This window comes from Delphinapterus leucas, unplaced genomic scaffold, assembly GCF_059928025.1.
Source record: "Delphinapterus leucas isolate spDelLeu-1000000601 "Yukka" unplaced genomic scaffold, BTC_Dleu_Yukka2 spDelLeu_asBTCV2_sq25, whole genome shotgun sequence".
NCBI classification, from domain to species: domain Eukaryota; kingdom Metazoa; phylum Chordata; class Mammalia; order Artiodactyla; family Monodontidae; genus Delphinapterus; species Delphinapterus leucas.
The window spans coordinates 17,765,345-17,787,667 of NW_028322234.1; the positions used below are offsets into that span (position 1 = coordinate 17,765,345).

At 48.2% G+C, this 22,323-nt stretch overlaps 1 protein-coding gene across 8 annotated transcripts in view; it reads right to left on the reverse strand.

Annotated features, from left to right (window-relative positions):
• AP3D1 (adaptor related protein complex 3 subunit delta 1) overlaps positions 1 to 16,400 on the reverse strand; it is a 44,837-nt gene extending 28,437 nt beyond the window's left edge. For 3 of the 8 annotated variants that reach the window (XM_089905721.1, XM_089905718.1, XM_089905722.1), the window contains exons 1-2: positions 16,072 to 16,400; positions 6,184 to 6,291 (exon numbers count right to left, since the gene is read on the reverse strand). In XM_089905721.1, the coding sequence (XP_089761847.1) occupies positions 6,184 to 6,291; positions 16,072 to 16,167 (204 nt within the window). In that variant the 5' untranslated portion in view covers positions 16,168 to 16,400. Of the gene's footprint in view, positions 1 to 6,183; positions 6,292 to 15,184; positions 15,417 to 16,071 lie in introns of those variants that run through there. The other 5 variants (XM_089905720.1, XM_089905719.1, XM_089905717.1 and 2 more) reach the window with 3 other exon arrangements.
• Between the last annotated feature and the right edge of the window lie 5,923 nt (positions 16,401 to 22,323).

Below are 22,323 nucleotides of genomic sequence, written 5' to 3' on the forward strand. Positions count from 1 at the left end.
AGAAAATATTTGAAGAGATTATAGTCAAAAACTTCCCTAACATGGGAAGGAAATAGTCAATCAAGTCCAGGAAGCACAGAGAGTAGTACCAAACAAGATAAACCCAAAGACAAACATGCTGAGAGACACATATTAATCAAAGTATCAAAGATTAAATACAAAGAAAAAATATTGAAAGCAGCAAGGGGAAAGCAACAAACAACATACAAGGGAATGCCCATAAGGTTAACAACTGATTTTTCAGTGGAAACTCTGCAAGCCAGAAGGGAATGGCAGGACATATTTAAAGTGATGAAAGGGAAAAACCTACAACCTAGGTTATTCTACCCATCAAGGATCTCATTCAGATTTGACGGAAAAATTAAAACCTTTACAGATAAGCAAAAGTTAAGAGAATTCAGCACCACCAAACCGGCTTCACAACAAATGCTAAAGGAACTTCTCTAGGCAGGAAACACAAGAAAAGGAAAAGACATACAATAACAAACCCAAAACAATTCAGAAAATGGTAATAGGAACATACATATCAATAATTACCTTAGGGCTTCCCTGGTGGCGCAGTGGTTAAGAATCTGCTTGCCAATGCAGGGGACAGGGGTTCAAGCCCTGGTCCGGGAAGATCCCACATGCCGCAGAGCAACTAAGCCCGTGTGCTACAACTACTGAGCCTGCGCTCTAGAAACCGCGAGCCACAACTACTGAGCCCACGTGTCACAACTATTGAAGCCCGCACACCTAGAGCCTGTGGTCCACAAGAGAAGCCACCGCAATGAGAAGCCCGCGCACCGCAACGAAGAGTAGCCTCTGCTCACCGCAACTAGAGAAAGCCTGCACTCAAAGACCCAGTGCAGCCAAAAATAAATTTAAAAATAAATTAAAAAAAATTATCTTAAATGTAAATGGATTAAATGCTCCAACCAAAAGACACAGACTGGCTGAATGGATACAAAAACAAGACCCATATATATGCTGTCTACAAGAGACCCACTTCAGACCTAGGGACACATACAGACTGAAAGTGAGGGGATGGAAAAAGATATTCCATGCAAACAGAAATCAAAAGAAAGCTGGAGTAGCAATTCTCATATCAGACAAAATAGACTTTAAAATAAAGACTATTACAAGAGACAAGGAAGGACACTACATAATGATCAAGGGATTAATCCAAGAAGATACAACTGTAAATATTTATGCACTCAACATAGGAGCACCTCAATACATAAGGCAAATGCTAACAGCCAGAAAAGGGGAAATCAACAGTAACAATTATAGTAAGGGATTTTAACACCTCACTTTCACCAATGGACAGATAATCCAAAATGAAAATAAATAAGGAAACACAAGCTTTAGATGACACATTAAACAAGATGGACTTAATTGATATTTATAGGACATTCCATCCAATAACAACAGAATACACTTTCTTCTCAAGTGCTCATGGAACATTCTCCAGGACAGACCATCTCTTGGGTCACAAATCAAGCCTTGGTAAATTTAAAAAAATTGAAATCGTATCAAGCATCTTTTCCAACCACAACGTTATGAGACTACATATCAATTACAGGAAAAAAAACTGCAAAAAACACAAACACATGGAGGCTAAACAATACACTGCTAAATAACCAAGAGATCACTGAAGAAATCAAAGAGGAAACCAAAAAATACCTCAAAACAAATGACAATGAAAACATGATGACCCAAAACCTATGGGATGCAGCCAAAGCAGTTCTAAGAGGGAAGCTTATACCAGTACAATCCTACCTCAAGAAATAAGAAAAATCTCAAACAAACAACCTAAACTTACACCTAAAGCAATGAGAGAAAGAACAAACAAAACCCAAAGTTAGCAGAAGGAAAGAAGTAATAAAGATCAGATCAGAAATCAATGAAAAAGAAATAAACGAAACAATAGCAAAGGTCAATAAAACTAAAAGCTGGCTCTGAGAAGATAAACAAAATTGATAAACCATTAGCCACACTAATCAAAAAAAAAAGGGAGAAGACTCAAATCAACAGAATTAGAAATGAAAAAGTAACAACTGACACTGCAGAAATACAAAGGATCATTAGAGATTACTACAAGCAACTATATGCCAATAAAATGAACAACCTGGAAGAAATGGACAAATTCTTAGAAAAGCACAACCTTCCGAGACTGAACCGGAAGAAACAGAAAATACAAACAGACCAATCACAAGCAGTGAAATTGAAACTGTGATTAAAAATCTTCCAACAAACAAAAGCCGGGGACCAGATGGCTCCACAGGCGAATTCTATGAAACATTTAGAGAAGAGCTAATACCTATTCTTCTCAAACTCTTCCAAAATATAGCAGAGGGAGGAATACTTCCAAACTCATTCTACGGGGCCACCATCACCCTGATACCAAAACCAGACAAAGATGTCACACAAAAAAACTACAGGCCAGTATCTCTGATGAACACAGATGCAAAGGTCCTCAACAAAACACTACCAAACAGAATCCAACAGCACATTAAAAGAATCATACACCATGATCAAGTGGGGTTTATGCCAGGAATGCAAGGATTCTTCAGTATACCCAAATCAATCACTGTGAGACACCATATGAACAAATTGAAGGATAAAAACCATATGATAATCTCAATAGATGCAGAAAAAGCTTTTGACAAAATTCAACACCCATTTATGATAAAAACTCTCCAGAAAGTAGGCACAGAGGGAAACTACCTCAACATAATAAAGGCCATATATGACAAACCCACAGCCAACATCATTCTCAATGGTGAAAAACTGAAACCATTTCCACTAAGATCAGGAACAAGACAAGGGTGCCCACTCTCACACTATTATTCAACATAGTTTTGGAAGTTTTAGCCACAGCAGAGAAGAAAAAGAAATAAAAGGAATCCAAATTGGAAAAGAAGAAGTAAAACTGTCACTGTTTACAGATGACATGATACTATACATAGCGAATCCTAAAGATGCTACCAGAAAACTACTAGAGCTAATCAATGAATTTGGTAGAGTAGCAGGATACAAAATTAATGCACAGAAATCTCTTGCATTCCTATATACTAATGATGAAAAATCTGAAAGAGAAATTAAGGAAACACTCCCATTTACCATTGCAACAAAAAGAATAAAATACCTAGGAATAAACCTACCTAAGGAGACAAAAGACCTGTATGCAGAAAACTATGAGACACTGATGAAAGAAATTAAAGATGATACAAACAGATGGAGAGATATACCATGTTCTTGGATTGAAAGAATCAACACTGCGAAAATGACTGTACTATCCAAAGCAATCTACAGATTCAGTCCAATCCCTATCAACTACCAATGGCATTTTTCACAGAACTAGAACAAAAAACTGCACAATTTGTATGGAAACACAGAAGACCACAAATAGCCAAAACAATCTTGAGAAAGAAAAATGGAGCTGGAGGAATAAGGCTTCCTGACTTCAGACTATACTACCAAGCTACAGTAATCAAGACAGTATGGTAATGGCACAAAAACAGAAATATAGATCAATGGAAGAGGATAGAAAGCCCAGAGATAAACCCACGCACATATGGTCACCTAATCTTTGATAAAGGAGGCAAGAGTATATAATGGAGAAAAGACAGCCTCTTCAATAAGTGGTGCTGGGAAAACTGGACAGCTACATGTAAAAAACTGAAATTAGAACACTTCCTAACACCATACAGAAAAATAAACTCAAAATGGATTAAAGACCTAAATGTAAGGCCAGACACTATAAAACTCTTAGAGGAAAACATAGGCAGAACACTCTATGACATAAATCACAGCAAGATCCTTTTAGACCCACCTCCTAGAAAAATGGAAATAAAAACAAAAATAAACAAATGGGACCTAATGAAACTTAAAAGCTTTTGCACGGCAAAGGAAACCATAAAAAAGACGAAAAGACAACCCTCAGAATGGTAGAAAATATTTGCAAATGAAGCAACTGATAAAGGATTAATCTCCAAAATATACATGCAGCTCATGCAGCTCAATATCAAAAAAAAAAAAAAATCCAAAAAATGGGCAGAAGACCTAAATAGACATTTCTCCAAAGAATATATACAGATTGCCAACAAACACATGAAAAGATGCTCAACATCACTAATCATTAGATAAATGCAAATCAAAACTACAATGAGGGCTTCCCTGGTGGCGCAGTGGTTGAGAGTCCGCCTGCCGATGCAGGGGACACGGGTTCGTGCCCCGGTCTGGGAAGATCCCACATGCCGCGGAGCAGCTGGGCCTGTGAGCTATGGCCGCTGAGCCTGCGCGTCTGGAGCCTGTGCTCTGCAACAGGAGAGGCCACAACAGTGAGAGGCCCGCATACCAAAAAAAAAAACAAACCTACAATGAGGTATCACCTCACACCGGTCAGAATGGCCATCATCAAAAAATCTACAAACAATAAATGCTGGACAGGGTGTGGAGGAAAGGGAACCCTCTTACACTGTTGGTGGGAATGTAAATTGATACAGCCACTACAGAGAACAGTGTGGAGGTTCCTTAAGAAACTAAAAACAGAACTACCATATGACCCAGCAATCCCACTACTGGGCATATACCCTGAAAAAACCATAATTCAAAAAGAGCCATGTACCACAATGTTCATTGCAGCTCTATTTACAACAGTGAGGACATGGAAGCAACCTAAGTGTCCGTCAACAGAGGAATGGATAAAGAAGATGTGGCACATATATACAATGGAATGTTACTCAGCCATAAAGAGAAACGAAATCGAGTTATTTGTAGTGAGGTGGATGGACCTAGAGCCTGTCACACAGAGTGAAGTAAGTCAGAAAGAGAAAAACAAATACCATATGCTAACACATATATTTGGACTCTAAAAATAAAAATGGTTCTCATGAACCTAGGGCCAGGACAGGAATAAAGACGCAGACGTAGAGAATGGACTTGAGGACACGGGGAGGGGGAAGGGTAAGCTGGGATGAAGTAAGAGAGTGGCATGGACTTACATACACTACCAAATGTAAAATAGATAGCCAGTGGGAAGCAGCTGCATAGCACAGGGAGATCAGCTCGGTGCCTTGTGACCACCTAGGGGGTGGGGTAGGGAGGGTGGGAGGGAGACGCAAGGGCGAGAGGATATGGGGATATACGTGCACATATAGCTGATTCACTTTGCTGTACGGCAAAAACTAACACATCACTGTAAAGCAATTATACTCCAACAAAGATGTTTAAATAAATAAATAAATAAAATGTTTCATATTCCCTTGGGAGTATTTAAATATTTATCTAAAACATAGTTACACACATGAAGTTAAAGTAAGGAACGTGGGAGAGAATGATTAGTCTTTGCAGTCTTATTTACACACAGCATTGCTAACAAAGAACTATTTACTCTCCTTTTCACAAAAAAAGAAAAAAAAATGGCCAAGGTATACAGGCATGATCTAGATCCAGGAAATTATACAGGCAGACCTCTGAGATATTGTAGGGAGGGTTTCAGACCACCTCAATACAGTGAATATCACAGTAAAGCAAGTCACACGTAAAAGTTACGTTTACACTGTTCCGTAGTCTGCCAGGTGTGCAGTAGCATTATGTCTAAAAAAACGACATGCACGCCTTAATTAAAATCACTTTATTGCTAAAAAAGGCTAACCATCATCTGAGCCTTTAGCGAGCCATCTTTTTTTGGGGGGGTGGGGGCGGGGGGCAGGATCTGAGTTCCCCGACCAGGTATTGAACCTGCGCCCTCAGCAGTGAAAGCGCCAAGTCGTCCTAACCACTGGACCGCCAGGGAATTCCTAGCGAGTCAATCTTTTTGCTGGTGGCGGGTCCTTCCCCGATGCTGTGGACGGGGCGGCCGTGGCCATTTCTTAAAATAAGACAATGAAGTCTGCCGTATTGGTGGCCTCTTCCTCTAACGAACGGTTTCCCCGTAGCGTCCGATACTGTTTGATGGCATTTTACCCGCAGTAGAACGTCCTTCACAGTTCGAGTCAATGCTCTCAAACCCTTTATCAACTAAGTTATGTAATATTCTAAATGCTTTGTTGTCATTTCAACAATCGATTATGTCATGTCTTACGTGGGTGAGGTTCGTGGAGTCCCAAAACAACAGCAAGAGTTAACATTAGAGATCACAGATTACAGATCACCATCACGTAATAATGAGATAGTTTGAAAACTTGTGAGAATTACCAAAATGTGACACAGAGGAAGTGAGCAAATGCTGTTGGAAAAATGGCAGCGACACGCGTGCTCCCTGCAGGGTCGCCACAGACCTTCCATTCGTGATAAACGCAGTATCTGCAAAGCACAACGAAGGGAAGTGCAAAAAAATAAGGCCTGTCTGTACCAAAAACATGAAATAAAAATATTTTAAGATCTAAAGTATAAATAGCTAACACTTATAACTGACACTGTTTTCAAAAAAAGAAATTGGAGATGCAAGCACGACAAAATTCTCAAACACCTTGGCCTGTTCTGAGCAGGGTCACACTTCACCACAGAGCAAATAGGACTGAAATGGATGTGTGATTCACAATTTACCAGGGAACAAAGGATACAACCTTCCCTCATATGTGAACCCGGCAGCTATAATAAAACAGCCATTTCAATACTGCCTGCTCAGCAGAGTTCCCTGGGACACTTAAAAATCCCCAGGATCCCCAGGCCCTCCCAGAGGAGTGGAGTCAGACCTCGAGGGCTGAGGCCCAGAGAAGCTGCCGTTGACCCTGAGGTGCTGGCAGGCTGCAAAACCATGCAGCTGGACCCTGGACTCCTCTTTTAGACTTCTTTTTAAGAGATTTAGGTTCACAGCAAAACTGACTGGGAGGCAGAGGTTTCCCACCCCCCACCCCACGTGTGCACAGCGTCCCCACTAGCAGTATCCCCCACCAGTGCGACGTGTGTTACAACCAATGAACCTACACGGACACGTCCTTATCACCCAGCAGCCACAGCTGACGGAGGTTCACTAGTTTGTGGGTTTGCACACACATACACTGACCTGCATCCACCGTTACGGCGTCACACGGCATAGTTTCACTGCCCTAAAACCCCTCTGTGCCCCGCCCATTCATCCCTCCTCTCCCCAATCCCCGCACCATTGATCCTTCCCCCCCTTCCAGAGTCCTGCCTTTTCCAGAATGTCCCAGAGTTGGAATCACAGTGTGTAGCCTTTACAGACTGGCTTCTTCCTCTCGGTCATGTGCGTTTAAGGTTCCTGCGTGTCTTCCGTGGTTTGATGGCTTTCTCCTTAGCTCTGAGGGACACTGCATCGTCTGGATGCTCCGTCCACAACCTGGGCGACATTATCTCTGCTGCCTCGTCCCCTGCCGTCTCCCAGAGGTGCTCTCTGGATCGTCCCAACATGCCGGTCCTGCCACCACCCACAGCTGCCCCGGCTCGGGACCCAGAGCCCCAGCACCCTGCTCTCATGAGCACCAGCACCAGCAGTGCTCAGACCTTTGGGAGCTTGGATGGGTTGAGACCACCACCGCCGCCGCCAGAGATGGGTGTAAGGACAGCAGTGTTTCCAGGGCATGCCAGTGTCAGACCAGAAACATTTCAGAAGTCGTTATGATACACGACCAGGGAGGGCTCTCCCAGTTATTCCATCCACCTTGCCAAGAACAACCCAGCTGCCATCTACGACCATCGCTTCCACAAGAAAATATTAACATTTTAACCCAGAAACGTAGGCGAGTCAGTGTCGAGACGAGAGAACTTTTCCTGACGAGATGCAAGCAGGACCCACAAGGAGGGCACTGTCCTGTGCTCACCTGGCTGGGCATGGGCGCCGACGCCTCTGCAGCCGGAAAAGCCAGGCCTCCTGTAGAAGCCCGAGCTGAGGCCCACCCTGGGGTCAGGACCCTTCACCATCCCAGCAACGAACACAGCCAGGGCACGGCGCTGAGCAGTTCAACGGACAGAGGCCAGACAGCCCATCCGGACCACTGCCACCCCATCCACCCCACGAGCCCCTTGTCCCCGCGCGCAGCCCCTGGGGACCCCACGCAGGCACGGCAAGCAGCTCCTGACGGCCAATCATGGCCCTTCTCGTCACCCAGTCGCCCTCGGCTCGGACTGGAGCCCCACCTCGGCAGAGACAGAAGCAGATGGGTGGGGGCCGGGGGCTGGGGGAGGGGAAATGGGGACCGTAGAGTGGGCACGGCATCTCTGGTGGGGTGACGGAAATGTAAAGGTAGATCGTGCTGACGGCTGCGCGCTTTTGTAAATACACTAAAACCTTCACTGAATTTCACACTTCAAGCAGGTGGATGCTAAGCTATATAAACCATACTGTCTCAATAAAGCCACACAGAGAAAAACCACTTCGGTGCCACCAGAATGGAAAGACGTTATTCAGCGACACGTGACCCGACAGGGCCTGCGCCTCTGGTTCTGCAAATGCTCACAGCACTAGTCTACACCAGAGCGGCGACCCTCCTCCCTGCAGGGCGACAGAGGCCCGGAGACCCGGCCCAGCAGTGGCCTCCAGGGCCCGAGTCATTCAAGTGGAGGAGGAAGAGACCCTCAGCGCCGGGGTCCCCCAGCAGTGGACAGCGACGGTGGCGCCAGGACTCACCCTGAGCCTCCGCACCCAGGTAAGCGCTGGGGCTGACAAGACCAGATCAGAGGATTCGTGGCGGCACTCTGGGGAGGCCGAGCTTCGGGAGACAGCGAAGGGGGCACGCCCGTCCTGCCTGTGCCCACCGCGGACCCGGGCACAGCCGCGGGGGCCGGGACTCGGCCATGGGGCCGCAGTCAAGTCTCAGGCTTCCCGACCTTCGAATCCCACCCCGTCCCCCCAGCAGAGCTCCCAGCGCAAAGGCTCTCAGCTCTGCGGCCGTGCCCCCAGGGGACCAGGCCACACCTGGGACGTCCTTGGTCCTCAGACTGGAGGGTCTGGCAGGCAGTGCGTGGGGCCAGGGCGGCTGCTCCACACCCCAGAGCCCAGGACGGCCGCCCCCCAGGGGATGAGCAGGCCCCAGAGTCCACGGTGCCAAGGGGGCACCCCAGCATCGAGTCTACTTAGGTCACCATTCCTTCCTTGTTTTTTTTTTGTTTGTTTGTTTAATACTTTTGGCCACACCGCACGGCTTGTGGGATCTTAGTTCCCCGAGCAGGGATTGAACCCACGCCCTGAGCAGTGAAACCGCGGAGTCCTAACCACTGCACCGCAAGGAATTCCCCCCTCCTGCCTTTCAACCTCCTGGAATTGTTATGCAAATGGCATTCCCGAGGGCTGGTGACCCGCACAGACACAGCCCACTACAGACTTGGTCCTCACAACTGCCACCGCCCACAGCCTGGCCACCCACTGCGCCCAGGGCCCGGACTGTGCCCTGTGAATAACTCCTCCAAGTCAGGGAGAGCTGAGAGCCTTACGCTGGGAGCTCTGCTGCGGGGACGGGCTGGGGGTCGAAGGCTGGGAAGCTTGAGGCTTGACTGCAGCCCTGCGGCCGATCCCTGGCCGAGTCCCGGGACCCCCAGCTGTGCCCGGGTCCTCGGTGGGCACAGGCAGGACGGGCGCGCCCCCCTCACTGTCTCCCGAGGCTTGGCCTCCCCAGAGTGCCGCCACAAATCCTCCATTCTGGTCTTGTCGGGCACCAGCGCCCAGACTCCCAGCGCAAAGGCTGGGAGGGTCAGGCAGACGGCGTCACAAAGGCTGCAGATGGCACTACGCCGAGGAAAGAGTAAAGGCAGGCGAGGCCCCGGCGGCTGCTGCTGGGAACGGGAGCCACAGGAGCGCTTCTAGTGGTTGCGACGCTGCCCTGGAGGCCAAGGCTGCTCCTGCCCATGCTGCTGCAGTGACTGCCCTCCCACGCAGGGCGCTTCATCAAATGCCCCAGGCGGGAAACAACCCAGAGGTCCGGCAACAGTCCGAAGGATGTTCCGAAGGATAAATCAACCACAGCAGACCCCTGCCGGCGACCAAAGCGAACAAGCCACCGTGGCCCTTCCCCGCAGCAGCGAGCGACAGAGGCGGCCACTGACACCAGCCTGCAAGCAGAAGTAAGCGAGACGTTCAGGGACATTTAAGGGACAAAACTATAAGCAAGGCAAGGAAATTACCCTCGGAGAACTTAGGATAATTATCATATGATACTTAAGCTGTACAAACGTGCATTATATACTTCACAACTAACAAGAGTTCGAAAAAAACACACAAATCTAGGAGACTCACCCTGTGGGCTGTCTAGGAAACCTCCCCATTTCCCTTCACTCTGACATCCAGCGCAGGCATCCCGCACAGTGACCGACTCCCTGACACCAGCTGGGTGTCCCAAAACTCAGTTCGGATCTGACCCTCTCTGCCTGGCATCAGCGCAGACCCCACAGGCTGAGGGCTCCGTCACAGGTCTGTCCCCACCTCACACACCCGCCAGCTGTAAACCAGAGTTCCCGTGACCCGCTTCTCCGCAGGGAAGCACTTACTCGTTCGTGTTTTCCAGTTTATCACACAGTAAGAGGCACGACAAAGGATACAGATGAACAGCTGGACGAAGAGGCAGAGAGGGTGGGGTTCAGAGGGTCAGGAGGCAGAGCTTCTGTCCTCGTGGCACTGGGGGGCGCCACCATCCTGGCACATGGATGCTTTCACCAACCGAGAACCTCCCTGAGCCTCATACTTTAGATTTTTATGGAGGCTTCATCACGCAGGCATGATCCATCATTAACTCCACCTGCAGCCCCTCTCCCCTCTCCGAAGGATTGGCGGGCGAGCGGGTGTGAAGCTTCAAACCACGGCCTGGTCTTTCTGGTGACCAGTCCCACCCAGGAGCCCACCCCGGATCATCTCATTAGAACAAAAGACACTCCAATCACCCAGGAAACCCCAAGGGATTCAGCAGCTCAGTGTCAGGAACCGGGGGCGGCGACCAAATATCCCAACAAGGATGCCCCTACTACCTCTGTTGCTTAGGAAACGACAAAAGCTCCAGGAGCTCTGCGACAGGAGCAGGGACAAAGGCCATCTTATCTCACAATAGCACAGCGTCCAACAACACAATGACAACACAGGGGACAAGGGACGCCTGGATGAAGGACCAGCATTAGGGAATTCTGGGAAATTTTCCTTTATCAATTTGGGTCAGGGGTTCTCGTCTGGGCAATCCCACCCCCCCAGGGGACACTGGGCCACGTCTGGGGAAACTGTGGTTGTCGAGACTGGGCATGGCCTGGTATCAGATGGGCGGGGCCAGAGATGCTGCTCCACACCCCAGAGCGCCCAGGCCAGCCCCCCTCAGAGGAATGACCCAGCCCTGATGTGGGCAGTGCCGAGGGGGAGAGACCCTGACTTAGGGTAACCACCCATTTACTAAACATCCTGTCTTCACTCTCCTCAGAAGCTGTTAAAAGGAATCTTACAGAAATAGCTTAAAAGCACCAAGTGCTTAGCCGTGCCAGACATAACACGTGCTTTCGTCACTGTCCTTGGAGTGAGGGCCAGCCCCACACACACCTCACAGCCCGAGGAGCCCCACACACCTCGGCACCAGGATGAACCCCAGGAAATTGCCATTTTTGAGGTCAGAAGAACTAGAATATCAGCACTTCACACAGTTCCATCTTAATCCCAGATTATACCCAATTTCAAAATATCTCTCTACAGTCACCCCTTGGTATCTGTGGGGGATTGGTTCCAGGACCCCCGAAGACACCGAAATCCTCAGACACTCAAGTCCCTTGTATAAAATGGCGCAGACTTGCATACAACGTGCACACAGCCTCCGGTACACTTTAAATCATCTCTAGATGACTTACAATACCTGATACAGTGCAAGTGCTGTGTAAATGGTTGCCTGCATTCGGCAAATTCAAGTCTGGTATTTTGAAACTTTCTGGAAATTTTTTTTTTTTGGAAATATTTTTAAAATGTGTTTAATGTATGTAACAGCACATATATAATATATGCTTTTAAAAAATATTTACTTATTTATTTATTTGGCTGTGCCAGGTGTTCGTTGCAACACGTGGGATCTTCGTTGCTTCGTGCGGGATCCTAGTTCCCTGACCAGGGATCGAACCCAGGCCCCCTGTGTTAGGAGCATGGAGTCCTAACCACTGGACCACCGGGGAAGTCCCGAAACTTTCTGGAATTTTTTTAAAAAATACTTCCAATCCAAAATTGGCAAATACAGAACCTGCAGATACACACAGCCGATCACACACAATTAAAACTGAATTTTTTAAAGTTCAGAAACTTCGGGACTTCCCTGGTGGTCCAGTGGTTGAGAATTCGCCTTCCAATGCAGCGGATGCGGGTTCGATCCTTGGTCGGGGAACTAAAATCCCACATGCCACGGGGCAACTAAGCCCATGCGCCGTAACCACTGAGCCCGTGCACCGCGACGAAGACCCAACGCAGCCAAAAAAAATAAACAAAATTTAAAAAATTTTAAAACAAATAAATAAAAACAAAGTTCAGGGGACTTCCCTGGTGGTGCGGTGGATAGGACTCTGTGCTCCCAATGCAGGAGGCCTGGGTTCAATCCCTGGTCAGATCCCACATGTGTGCAGCAACTAAGAGTTCACATGCCACAACTAAGAAGCCTGTGTGCTGCAACTAAGACCCAGTGCAACCAAATAAATATTTAAAAAGCAAACAAATAAATTAAAAATAAAGTTCAGAAACTTCAGTTAAGTGGGTCGGAAATTTTTAGACCCAAGAGAAAACACTCAGACACCACCCAAACCCTGGCTGATACTGCTGAGTGTCGCCTGATGGAATAAGCTGTGGCACCAAACAGAAAACATGGAACCCACCTCAACGCCACTGGGGGGCAGGGTACATAAACTGCAGTGCCCCACGTGGAACCCACACTCGTGAGGTCTAAGCCCTCAGGAGCACTTGGCGTGCGTGGACAGCACTCAGGAAGGCTAACAGGCAAGACCAGGACAGAATCTTAACAGACAGAACCTCCCTCAATTTCTACGCACAGAAAAAATTCTCAAATTGATTTCTGGGGAGAAGAATGTTACCTTTTGACTTAATAAACGCTAAGCTCGTTACAAAAAGTTACGGGTATAATTTAAAAGACTGAAAGGAAAAACCCTTCCCCAAAACATTAAAAGTACTCATAAGAATGAAACGTTAAAAAGTCATTTGTTTTTTCCTAGTCATACCCAAGTTTTGGAAGCAAGGACATTCGCAAGTGAATTTCCACCTACCTGCCAACATTACCTGTACTGTATCTTAGGGACTGAAACAAACTCAAGCATCCAAGAAACAGGTGAATTAGCCAACTGTTTCTCAAACTTCTTTGACTCATTGGAAAACATATATTTTCCATGGTAACCCAACTCACAGGCATGCATACACTTAGTATCATAAGCTGAAACAAAAGTTTCAAAAAACAAGTTACTCCACCAGTGATCCGGATTTTCTAGTTTCTTCTTTTGGGGGCTCACAGAAGCCTGCATTCTGTCACTTGCTGCACCCTCACAGGCACTCAGCAAGGTGGAGAGGTGGCTGTCACCCCCACTTCAAAACATCAGGGGGCTCTCCCCAGGTCACCCAAAGAGACCCAAGAACCAGGATGCGGGTCTCCCAAAGTCAAATACTAAATCACACTGCCTTCCCACATGGCTTTTAAAGTCACCGATAACCCTCACTTCTGTGGTGCCACACATAAGTTTTAAGCTAAAATCTATTACTTTGGGGACTTCCCTGGTGGTCCAGTGGTAAAGAATCTGCCTTACAATGCAGGGAACACGGGTTCGATCCCTGGCCGGGGAACTAAGATCTCACATGCCGCAGGGCAACTAAGCCCACACGCCTCAACTAGAGCCCCCGTGCCACAAACTACAGAGCCCACGCACTCTGAAACCTGCGCGCCACAGCTAGAGAGAAGCCCATGCACCACAACGAAAATCCCGCACACTGCAACTAAGACCCGATGCAGCCAAAAATTAATTAAATTAAAAAATAAATAAGTAAATCCTTAAAAAAGAAATGTTACTTTGAGGGGAAACTATACTGCTGCCAGAAGTCTTCCCTGGAATGTGTGGGGCGAGGCGGGGTAGAAGGGAAGAAGTCATCTTGGGGCTAGAAGAGTCACCCCACAGCCACCTGCTGTGCTCCAGAACATCTGGAACCAGTAATGACCCTCCAGATCACAACTCTTCTGATGAGGAAACCTCCACATCCCAACGCCACGTCTGTGGGAATCGCCAACAGGCTAAGGGCAGTATTCGCGTGGAACCTTGCCTTGAGGACTCCCAGCACCAGCACCTCCACCACCAAAACCCCATTTAGTAGGCTCTGAGCCTGTGGGGACAGCGCCATCAATCCCAAATGAATAGAGCACAGCCCAGGGTACTACCAGTGATGACCGGCACACGCCGTAAAAAGCAGACCCCCCCTAACTGCATTGTGCATCTCTCTACTGGAAAGACCCCTCGGCCCCTCCTCAGAATCCCGGAACAGACTGCTCAGTAACATCCACTAACCAAGGCAGGAAAATCAGGAGGCCAACTGGCACAGAAAAAGAAATCTAAGGGTACAGACACCTTCCAAATTCACTTAGCCATGCTTAGTATCTAAAATGCAAGCCAGGGCTTCCCTGGTGGCTCAGTGGTTAAGAATCCGCCTGCCAATGCAGGGGACACAGGCTCCATCCCTGGTCCAGGAAGATCCCACATGCCGTGGAGCAACTAAGTCCATGAGCCACAACTACTGAGCCCGCATGCCACAACTACTGAAGCCCGAGCGCCTACAGCCCGTGCTCGGCAACAAGAGAAGCCACCGCAATGAGAAGCCCGTGCACCGCAACGAAGAGTAGCCCGCGCTCGGCGCAACTAGAGAAAGCCCGCGCGCAGCAACGAAGACCCAACGCAGCCAAAAAGAAATAAAATAAATAAATATTTTAAAAATTGAAATAAAATAAAATAAAATGCAGGCCAACCAGCTACTCTTTCAACTCAAAGAGAAACTGAAAATCAGACCAAGAGTTCCCTACACTTGTAACCAACGCAGCTGGCCAGAGCTTCCAACGTGATTTAAAACCCAAGTGTAGCCAGAGAAGAGAAGGAGTGACAGAAATGAACCAAAACAACCTAATTACATTTCAGCGAGGTCACACCCATTCTGAGAAAGTGCAACAAAGAGGCAAGGAACTCAGGCTCTCAGCTGAAGGACAGAGCCCAGGGCCCTTGGTGCCTCCCAGCAAATTCCTTAACTTCTCCGCACCTTCCTCTGGGTACTGCTGGGCTTCCCGGGAGCCACTGTGAGGGCCGGCGGAGTGTAATCTGGTAGTGGGACCTGCACAATGTCTAACAGCTGCTCTCCTTCGGGCAGCCTCACTCTCCAGCCAGGAAAAGGGGACCTTCTCCAACACCCCATTGTGTAAGTGCAAGCTTGGGCGTCCATTCATGGAAGTCAGAGGTCTGGTGGTCACTAACTGTCCCCGATCCTCCTAAATCTAGGTCACAGGTTGGGGGGTGGCGGGAGGGAAGAAAATGGTGCCCACGATTACATTACTTCTGGAAAACCTTTTCCCTCCGACTTTCGGGTGTCTAGTTTAAGTCGGCTTCCCTATTCCAGGACCCCTGAGCGGCTTCCTCATTTCGGCCGAGGACATCCGCTGCCCCACCCCCCTACCCCGTAAGAGGCGCGGCCCCACCTTCCGGGGGACACGGGCCCACGAGGCAAGGCCTGGACGTGCATTTATCCCACCAGGGGTTCCCCCGCGGAGAGGAGAGTCCCCCAACCAGGAGTCCAAGGCCTGGGGCGGGGCCGGGGGCCCTCCCTTTTGAACAGGAGACCGAGAACCACACTCAAGATTGGAGATACGCCGCTGGGGGGGCGGGGGTGGGCTGTGAAGTCTCTTCCGGGCCACCCTCGGGGAAGAGGCGGGCCCCCAACGCCGGGCAATAAACTAAGGCTCGGAGACGGAGCGGGAGTGCGGAGGCCCAGGCCGCGGGCAGCCGGGGCTCGAGCCGGGTGCGGGGCCTCGGGGGCGGGCTGGGGGCAGGAATCAGGGGCAAAGCCGGGGTCGGGGTCAGGGCCGGGGTCGGACTGCGTCGGCGCGAGGGTCCGGGTCCGGATCCGGGCCCGGGCCAGCGCGCCGGGCTCACCTCGTCCTCCTTGTGGTTGCGGATGCCGCGCACCAGATCCTGCAGATTCTTGTCGAACATGCGGTCGATGCTGCCCTTGACCATCTTGAGGGCCATCGCGGCTGCTGCCGCCGGGCCCGAACCCCGGGAGGCCCGCGGCCAGGCGCCCTGAGGGGGCCCGGGGGGCCGCGTCTGCCGCCCGCGGAGCGCTGCGCTGCCAGCCGCCGCGGCGGGACGGTCTCCCAGGCCAGGTCGGCGGCGGTCGGCGGGGCGGCGGCGGCAGCGGACCCGCTCAGCAGGCCGCGCTCCCCTCCCCTCCGGCTCCGCGCCGCTTGCAAATGGCGGACAAAATGGCGGCCGGTCAGCTGACGGCGGTAACCCGGCCGGGCGGCCCGCCCCCATAGGACCCGCCTCCCTATAAACCCCGCCCCTTCACCCCTAGACGCCGCGTTTCCCTGACAACGCCAGACAGCCCAATGGAAACGCAGACAACGGCCTCCGGGCCGCTCGGCCGCGCCCCCTTCAGCTCAGGGCTCTTCCCTCTCATAGGTCAGTGACCTCCGGAACTCCACCTACTTCCTCGTTCCGGTTGTAACCACGCCCTCTAAGCGCTCCCTCCCTGGCCCGCCCCTCAGTTAAGTGACAGGTGTGGGCGGGCCCATCTGTGGGCGGGGCCTGCTATGGGCGGGGGGCCTGCTATGGGCGGGGCGCCCACGTGGAGCTTCCCAGGGTGGATCCTGGAGAAGGACCCAGCTCCGCCCTTTCTGATTCTAAAAGCTGACGGTGTCAGAGAACTTCCAAAACCGACTCTGCGGCGAACCGATCCTGAGTCTCCGGCACATCTCACAAAATCCTGTGATATGGGCAGGACAGGGATTAACATGGCCACGTGGAAAAACTGAGGCTCAGAACTAGGACTTCAACACAGTCTTTCATTCAACGAACTTTATTGACAGCCTACTTTGTGCCAGGCCTGACCAGTGAATGAGATACACTTGGTTCCTGCCACTGTGATCCACCATAAAGAGAGTAAAAAAGCAAGCCACAAACTGGGGTAAGATATTAGCAATACATATATCTGACAAAGGACTTATATCCACAATACAGTTAAACAGAAAATAAAGCACAACCAAACAAAAGTTCCTACAAATCGCAAAGAAAAACACAAACCAGTTAAAACATGGCAAAAGATTGTGAATATGCATTTCACAAAAGAAGATATCCAGGGCTTCCCTGGTGGCGCAGTGGTTGAGAGTCCGCCTGCCGATGCAGGGGACACAGGTTCGTGCCCTGGTCCGGGAAGATCCCACATGCCGCGGAGCGGCTGGGCCTGTGAGCCATGGCCGCTGAGCCGGCACGTCCGGAGCCTGTGCTCCGCAATGGGAGAGGCCACAACAGTGAGAGGCCCGCGTACCGAAAAAAAAAAAAAAGAAGAAGGCATTCCAAATGGCCAATAGACTGCTGTATCTCAGTTATGAGGGAAAAGTAAATTTAAACCACACTGAGATATTTCTGTACCCCCATAAAAATGGCTAAAATTAGAAAGATTGCCAATTTCAAGTGTGGCAAGGATGTGGAGCAACTGCAACTCCCCTGTCTTACATTTCAGGTAGGAATGTAAAACTAAACAGCTGCACTGGAAGCCTTTGTAGTGGAAGCACAGAGTCTTAACCACTAGACTACCAGGGAAATCCCCTGGCTGTATCTTTTAAAGCTAATATATGTATGCCCTTTGACCCAGCAACTCTACTACTGTACCCAACAAGAATGCATAAATACATCCACCAAAGACTTGGATAAGAATGTTCACAGCAGCCGTATTTATATTAGCCCAAAACTCAAAATGATCCAAATGTCCATTGACATAAAATGGATATATAACTCCTGTGGTATATCCAACAACGGAATACTATGCAGCAACAAAAAAGAACAAATCACTGGGACTTCTCTGGTGGCACAGTGGTTAAGAATCCGCCTGCCAATGCAGGGGACACGGGTTCGAGCCCTGGTCTGGGAAGATCCCACATGCCGCAGAGCAACTAAGCCTGTGCGCCACAACTACTGATCCTGTGCTCTAGCGCCTACAAGCCACAACTACGGAGCCTGTGCACCTAGAGCCCGTGCTCCACAACAAGTGAAGCCACCGCAATGAGAAGCCCACACACCACAGCAAAGAGTAGCCCCTACTCGCCGCAACTAGAAAAAGCCTGCTTCACCAGTGAAACAATCAAAGTTGCTATTAACCAAAAAAAAAAGAAAAAAGAAAAAGCCCGTGCGCAGCAACAAAGACCCAATGCAGGCAAAAATAAATAAATAAATAAAAATTTATAAGAGAAAAAGAACAAATTACTAATACACAGAACAAAATAGATGAATTACACAGACACAATGGTGAACACAAAAGAGTGTACACAGTGTGGTTCTATTGCCATGATGTCCAATTGCAGGCAAAATTAATCTATGGTGATAGAAATTAGTAACATCATACGTTACACAACTATACAAGAAAGAACTGGAAACTGGATAAATAAATTCAATAAAAAATTAGTAGACATGTGAAGAAGCAAGAAAATGTAACCTATGAACAAGAGAACAAAAGGGATGAATAGAAATGGACCCTGGGGACTTCCCTGGTGGTCCAGTGGTTAAGACTCTGTTCTTCCACTGCAGGGGGTTCGGATTTGATACCTAGTCGGGGAACGAAGATCCCACATACTGCTCAGCATGACCAAAAAAAGAGAAATGGACCCTGAAATAACAGAGAGACGAGAATAAGCAAAGACTATACTATAGCTACTACAAATACACTCAAAGATTGAAAAGAAAACATGTACACAATGAAGAGTGAAAAAGGAAGATTTAAAAAATAAATCAAGGAACTTGTAGACTGAAAAAGTACAACATATGAAAAATATTCATTACATGGAATTAATAACAGATTAGACATTGAGGAAGAAAAGATTAGTGAAATTAAAGACTTAAAAGCTATCTAAAATGAAGCACACAGAGAGCGAAAACGCTTACAAGATGAACAGAACCTCAGTGACCTGTAGAACAATATCAAGTAATCTAATATACATAACTGGAGTCCTAGAAAGAAGGAGAGAGAAGAAGGACAAACAAAAAACCAAAGAATGAGGCTTCCCTGGTGGTGCAGTGGTTAAGAATCCACCTGCCAATGCAGGGAACACGGGTTCGAGCCCTGGTCCAGGCAGATCCCACATGCTGTGGAGCAACTAAGCCTGTGCGTCACAACTACTGAGCCTGCACTCTACAGCCCGTCAGCCACAACTACTGAGCCCACGTGCCACAACTACTGAAGCCTGCGCGCCTACAGCCCATGTTCCAAAATGAGAAGCCACTGCCATGAGAAGCCCGTGCACAGTAACAAAGAGTAGCTCCCGCTCACCGCAACTAGAGAAAGCCCACTCACAGCAACGAAGCCCCAACGCAGCTAAAAATAAATAAATAAATAAATTTATTTTTAAAAAAATCAAAGAATGAATGGCCACAAAGTTTCCAAATATAGTAACTATAAAACCACAATCTAAGAAGCTCAATGAACCCCAGAGGAGATAAACACAGAGAAAAGCACAACCAAGCACATTATAAATTAAAGTGTTGGAAATCAGAGATAAAGTGGGAATTCCCTGGTGGTCTGGTGGTTAGGACTCTGATCTTCCACTGCAGGGGGCCTGGGTTCTATCCCTGGTCGGGGAACTAAGACCCCACAAGCCGTGCGCAGCATGCGGGATCTTAGTTCCCCGACCAGGGATTGAACCCAGGCCCCCTGCATTGGAAGCGCCGAGTCTTAACCACTGGACCTCCAGGGAAGTCCCAGGCAATACCTATTTTCAGATAAATAAAAGCTGAGTGAATGTGTGGCCAGTAGACATACAATAAAAGAAATGTTTTCATTCCTAGGTTTTGGCACCAAAAAAAAAAAAAAAAGAAAGAAAGAAAAAGAAAATAAAAAAGAAAGGAATGTTAAAGGAAGTTCTTTGGAAAGAAGGAAATGTTACCAGAGATTTGGATCTATGCAATGGAATGAAGGACACAAGAAATTTACAAAATGTGGTTAATGCAATTTTTTTGTTTTTTAATTTGGCTATGCCAGGTCTTAGTTGCAGCATGCAGGCTCTTCTATTTCCCTGACCAGGGATCGAACCCAGGCCCCCTGTGTTGGGAGTGCAGAGCCTTATCCACTGGACCATCAGGGAAGTCCCAATATAATTATTTCTTTTTCTTTTTTTTTTAAATAGTCTCTTCCTTACTGCATTCAGGGTTTTTTTAAAAAATTAATTTATTTTTTATTTATTTATTTTTGGCTGCGTTGGGTCTTCATTGCTTTGCGCGGGCTTTCTCTAGTTGCGGTGAGCGGGGGCTACTCTTTGTTACCGTGCACGGGCTTCTCATGGCAGTGGCTTCTCATTTTGGAACATGGGCTGTAGGCACGCAGGCTTCAGTAGTTGTGGCTCGTGGGCTCTAGAGCTCAGGCTCAGTAGTTGTGGCACGCGGGCTCAGTAGTTGTGGTGCACGGGCTCAGTAGTTGTGGTTTGTGGGCTCTAGAGCACAGGCTCAGTAGTTGTGGTGCATGGGCTTAGTTGCCCCGCGGCACGTGGGATCTTCCCGGACCAGGGATCGAACCCGTGTCCCCTACATTGGCAGGCGGATTCTTAACCACTGTGCCACCAGAGAAGCCCTATAATTATTTCTTAATGTCTTCAGATGATAATTCCCTTTTAAAGAAAACTAACAGCAATGTGCTATGAGATTTATTTTACAACATATTTGAAGTTAAGCAATAGTATATACAGAATGGGAGGTGGAAATGGAAATGGAAGCTTGTAAGGGTCTTACAGAATGTGTGAAGCAGTATGTTTTAACCCTAGTCATATTCAGAGACAGAAAGTAGAATGGTGGGGGCCAGGGGCTGGGGGAGGGGTGGAGAGTCAGCGTTTCATGGGGATAGAGTTTCAGTTTGGGAAGATGAGAAAGTTTTGGAGATGGATGGTGGGGATGGTTGGCCAACAATGTGAAGGTACTTAATGCCACTGAGCTGTGCACTTAAAAATGGTTAAGATGGTGAATTTTATATTTATGTGTATTTTACCACAATTAAAAATTAATGCACAGGGCTTCCCTGGTGGCGCAGTGGTTGAGAGTCCGCCTGCCGATGCAGGGGACACAGGTTTGTGCCCCGGTCCGGGAAGATCCCACATGCCGCGGAGCGGCTGAGCCCGTGAGCCATGGCCACCGAGCCTGCGCGTCCAGAGCCTGTGCTCCCCCCCCAAAAAAAAAAAATGCAGGAAGACAGGATCTGAACCTGCACTTGACCAAATCTCCTCCTCTCCTCCTCCTAATCCCAGCCCTGTCAGATGCAAGTGAAGGGATACACACAACGTGGTCCCTCCACACGCGGGAGCATCACTCAGCCACGAAAAGGGGTGAAGCCACAACACTCGCTACAATGTGCATGTACCCTGAGAACATGATGCTCAGTGAGAGAAGCCAGACGCAGGACACACAGTGTGTGATTCCACTGATAGGAAACGTCCAGAACAGGCAGATCCACAGACACAGAGAGTGGATACCTGGTTGCCAGGGGCTGGGGATAGGGGGTGACTCTGATGGGGACAGGCTTCTTTTGGGGTGATGGAATGTTCTGGAACTGGATAGAGATGATTGTGGCATAACTGTGGGAATGTACTAAATACCACTGGATTGTACACTTTACAGAGTGAATTGCACATGAACTGTATCTCAATAAGGCTGTTATTTAAGAAAATGACAAAGTAATTTCCAGTACAGCTCGGCTGGGCTGAGTGGTGTGTGTTTGATGATTGACTAAACAAAGGTGTGGATGGGTGACTAGGTGGGATGATACAAAAGCAGTCCACAATTGAATGTAAATTGGTGCAGACACTATGGAAAACGGTATGGAGGTTCCTCAAAAAACTAAAAATAGAGTTACCGTATGTTCCAGCAATCCCGCTCCTGGGCATATATCCAGACAAAACTCTAATCCAAAGCGATACGTGAACCCCTATATTCCTAGCATCACTATTCACAATAGCCAAGACATGGAAACAACCTAAATGTCCATCGACAGAGGAATGGATAAAGAACATGTGGTATATATATACAATAGAATGTTACTCAGCCATAAAAAAAGAATGAAATAATGCCATTTGCAGCAACATAGATACAACTAGAGATTATCATACTAAGTGAAGTAAGTCAGAGAAAGACAAATATATGATATCACTTAAA